Source organism: Sturnus vulgaris, chromosome 1 (genome assembly GCF_052056855.1).
Source record: "Sturnus vulgaris isolate bStuVul1 chromosome 1, bStuVul1.hap1, whole genome shotgun sequence".
NCBI classification, from domain to species: domain Eukaryota; kingdom Metazoa; phylum Chordata; class Aves; order Passeriformes; family Sturnidae; genus Sturnus; species Sturnus vulgaris.
The window spans coordinates 32466356-32469991 of record NC_142243.1 but is presented as its reverse complement, the minus strand read 5'-3'; the positions used below and the strand labels follow the sequence as shown (position 1 = coordinate 32469991).

The window sequence follows — 3636 nt, the reverse complement described above, 5'->3', positions numbered from 1 at the left end:
GCCCCCTTCTGCAGGGGGATTTCACCTCACTTTGGCTACTGCAAACATCACTACTCTCTTGGAGAAGCTTCTAACTCATGGACAAGCTGGTGAAGAGCCTGGAGCACATGCCCTGTGAGGAAAAGCCAAAGGAGCTGCGGTTGTTCAGCATGGAGAAAAGGAAACTCAGAGACCTTATTGCTCTCTACAAGAGCCTGAAAGGAGGCTGTAGCAGATGGGCCCTTTTCTCCCAGGCAACCAGGGACTGGAGGAGAGGACACAGCCTTAAACTACACCAGGGGAAGTCCAGGTTGGGCATCAGGAGCAATTTCTTCACAGAAAGGGCGATTAGACATTAGAATGGGCTGCGGAGGGAGGTGCTGGAGTCGCTGTCCTCGGAGGTGTTTAAAACTGAGCATGGCACTTAGTGCAATGCTCCAAATGACACAATAGTGTTCCTTCCATAGCATGGACTCGACGACCGGAGGTGTTTCCCGCCGTCCCTGCTGCTGTAATTCCGTGATTGCTCCTTTCCTCCCGCCCTCACGGCCCGACCGGCACCACTCATCCCAGCCCCGCGCGCGCGACCAGCGTAACTCCCCCCACGTCACTGCCTAGGCCCCGCCCACCGCCTCGGCCACGTGTCGAGGGCGCCGCGCCACCCTTGCTTCCACTTGCTCTGTGCGCGTGCGCCCGCCACCCCCGCGCCCCGCAGCTGCGCGCCCCCTCCGCACCAGCGTGACGTCTGACGTCACTCCGCCGGGATTGGAGGAGAGAGGCGAAGAAAGGAAGGAAGTCCGGGGGCCCGCCGGTCGCAACCTACCCCGCTATCCTCCGACGGCGTGACGTCAGCGATTGCAACCAATCAACGCTCCAGAAGCCGGCACTTGATTGGTTGTGAGGGTGGAAGGCGGGCCGCAGAGGTTGGTTGCGGCGGTGCCGGGTTACATAGGGCGGAGTACAGCGTGTCCTTGGGCGCAGACGGATCGGGAGGTGCCGGGAGTGCGGTCGTAGTGTTTGAGGGCGCAGCGGGACAGGCAGGTGCGGGTGGGCGGCGGGGCCCTGCGGGGTGGTGACGGCTGGCAGGGGCATGGGGCGGGCAGCGTTGCTCTCGGCCGTGCTGAGCGCCATTCCCGCCTTCCGGGGCCGCGGCCTGAGGTGGCGGCCGGGGGGCAGCGGAAGGTCACCGTGGGGCCAGGTGGCCCCACCGCGGGCGGGGGCCTGAGGAGAAGCTGGAGGCCAGGCCGAGTGCCGGTAGAGCCGGAGCCGGGCGGTGCGGGCGTCCTTGGGTGCTCCCGCCTTCTCACGCGTGGCTGCTGGCGGGACCCCTGGGGTTGTCCCGGGTCATGGTGACAGCCGGCTGCCCTCTGCTCTCCGGCCCTGCCCGGGTGTGTGGCTGGTGCGCTTTTTCAGCTGCAGAGGAAAAGCCTGCCCAGAGTCCTGTGCTTTTACACGAGGTCGTTTACGACTAGGAACCTCCTGTTACAGCTGCACGAGTTAGGTTAAATTTGTTGTTCAGAAATTGTCGCCGTACCCTCTAAATGCTGTGAGGCAATTACTTGGTCCGAGGAAAGGTTTTTCTGCCCTTCAGGCACGTTTATCACCTTGATACCTTTAGGTAGTCTCATGATTCCATGCTAATCTTCAAGCCTAGGAGCTGTAGCTTGTGGGCAGAGAGTGTACCGGAGAATCGCCAGATTCACGTGCTGCATATGTTAGTTTTGTAAATCAGCAGGACACTTTTTAAAGTTTCAGCTCAGTCGGTGACCTTGAGGTTGCAGTACTGACCTCTGTGTGTTCTTGGTCTAGTATTGACAATGGGAGACGTTGAGAAAGGCAAGAAGATCTTTGTCCAGAAATGCTCCCAGTGCCACACGGTTGAAAAAGGAGGCAAGCATAAGACTGGACCCAACTTGAATGGCCTATTCGGACGCAAGACTGGACAAGCTGAGGGTTTCTCTTACACGGATGCTAATAAGAACAAAGGTAAACTTAAAGCTGCCCCTTAGGGTTCAAAAATACTCAGTTCTAGGTGACGGTTTTAAAAGCCTGCCAAAAATTGAGCTGAGAACAAGAATATAAGTGTTTACTATTTGGAATTTGTTAACTGTTGGGGTTTTTTTTACTTTCTTTTAGGTATCACCTGGGGTGAGGATACTCTGATGGAGTATTTGGAAAATCCAAAGAAGTATATTCCTGGAACAAAGATGATTTTTGCGGGTATTAAGAAGAAGGGCGAGAGAGCAGACTTAATAGCATACCTCAAAGTTGCCACTGCAAAGTAAAAGTTATTTGCTGCCTTATTTATTTCACAAAGGAGATGGCAATGGAAATGTCTGTGATGAGATTGATTTTTAAACTTTCTATTTTTACATGTACTGTGTCTAACCTTAAAATCTCTCTCACCTATCAGATAACTTTGCTCATGGTGGGTCACTGGAGTACACGCTTGTTTGGCAGCCATTAACTTAACAAAGACTATGTAATTGGGTTCAGTCATCCTTGATCATAAAAATTAAAAAAAAAATAAATAAACATTTCCTGCCTCTTCATTGTTTAAAAAAATGTAAATAACCAAATGAGTAATTGTCAGTAGTATAATAGCTTTGACAGCTCAGCTCTTTAACATCAAAAAGCAGGGTGGTTTTTGGCATCTTCTGCCATACATGTTCTGTTACATTAAAAACAAAACAGCAAAGGCTATAAAAAAACCCCAATCCCAATATAATATTTTTCTAAATTTAATCAGTGCTAGGTGTTACAATATGTATTAATCTGTCTAAAGCTTGTGATAAAAATGCATTTAATCTAAGTACTGTTAGTGAACTGGCAGTTGTGCCCAGCCACTTGTCTTTTATCTAGGAGAAGCATGTTACCTAATTCATCCAGACTTTGACAGCTGCATGCACCTATAGAGTATAACTCCCCTTCAGAAATATCTCCAGTTTTGGCGTGTTGTTGATGCCCTTTGCTCAGTAAATCTTCTGAGAACAGCCATTTTTAATGTAAGAGATAAACATCTTGTTCTGGGAATATGAGTGCTAATGGTCAAGCTGAGAGTTACTTAATTTTCTTAATTCAGCAGAAACATTCACCTAGAATGCATTGTTACAGGCAGTTTCAGATGAAGAGGTGCAGGAATGAATGTGCTGGTAAATTAAAAAACAAGACAAAACCAAGCAGTCTTCCTCTGTGCCTGGCTGTAGGCATCACCATTACTTCTGAAGGTTCTGTCTCGCACATTGTAAAGCAGTATTTTTAATGTTTTAACTGCATTTTTTCATACTAAATTGTTCAGAGGAATGTATTTACTGTGTACCAACAGTAAGGCATAATTTGGAGCAATCAATACTGTAAATTAAAAAAATTAAAAGTTTTGCTTGCTGTATGTGTATGAAATTAAGTGAAAAACAGTGGGAATGTAGAGCAAAGTTGGGTGTCCAGATGTACATCATTAGGAAACAAGACAAAAAAAAAAGCTCCACTTGGAAAAAGGTAAATTCTAATTGAGTTGGTGGGGGAAAGTATAAATGTGGCAAAATTAGTATTTTATACCAGATCCAGCAAAGCTCTTTCAGGGATATGGTGTTTAACATGATTTTCTGCTGTGCTCCCTGCGTGAAATGGGAGAAGACTCAAGGTAACTCAAAAGCTGTA

General features: G+C 48.5%; 1 protein-coding gene across 3 annotated transcripts; it reads left to right on the top strand.

The window, feature by feature from the left end:
• Positions 1-767: 767 nt before the first annotated feature.
• Positions 768-3356, top strand: CYCS (cytochrome c, somatic). Of its 3 annotated transcripts, none has more exons than XM_014894321.2 (3): positions 768-1020; positions 1789-1965; positions 2116-3356. In XM_014894321.2, the coding sequence occupies exons 2-3, from the start codon at positions 1797-1799 to the stop codon at positions 2262-2264; spliced, it is 318 nt and encodes a 105-aa protein (XP_014749807.1). In that variant the 5' UTR covers positions 768-1020; positions 1789-1796; the 3' UTR covers positions 2265-3356. The 3 variants fall into 3 exon arrangements, with proteins under 3 accessions (XP_014749807.1, XP_088019317.1, XP_088019323.1); XM_088163191.1 differs by having other exon boundaries at positions 873-1016; XM_088163197.1 differs by having other exon boundaries at positions 878-902.
• Positions 3357-3636: the final 280 nt, after the last annotated feature.

Excerpts from the sequence above, each read along its gene's own strand:
- CYCS (XM_014894321.2), top strand. The coding sequence starts at position 1,797 with ATGGGAGACGTTGAGAAAGGCAAGAAGATCTTTGTCCAGAAATGCTCC. Across the intron at positions 1,966-2,115 it reads GGATGCTAATAAGAACAAAG|GTATCACCTGGGGTGAGGAT; the intron begins GTAAACTTAAAG and ends ACTTTCTTTTAG.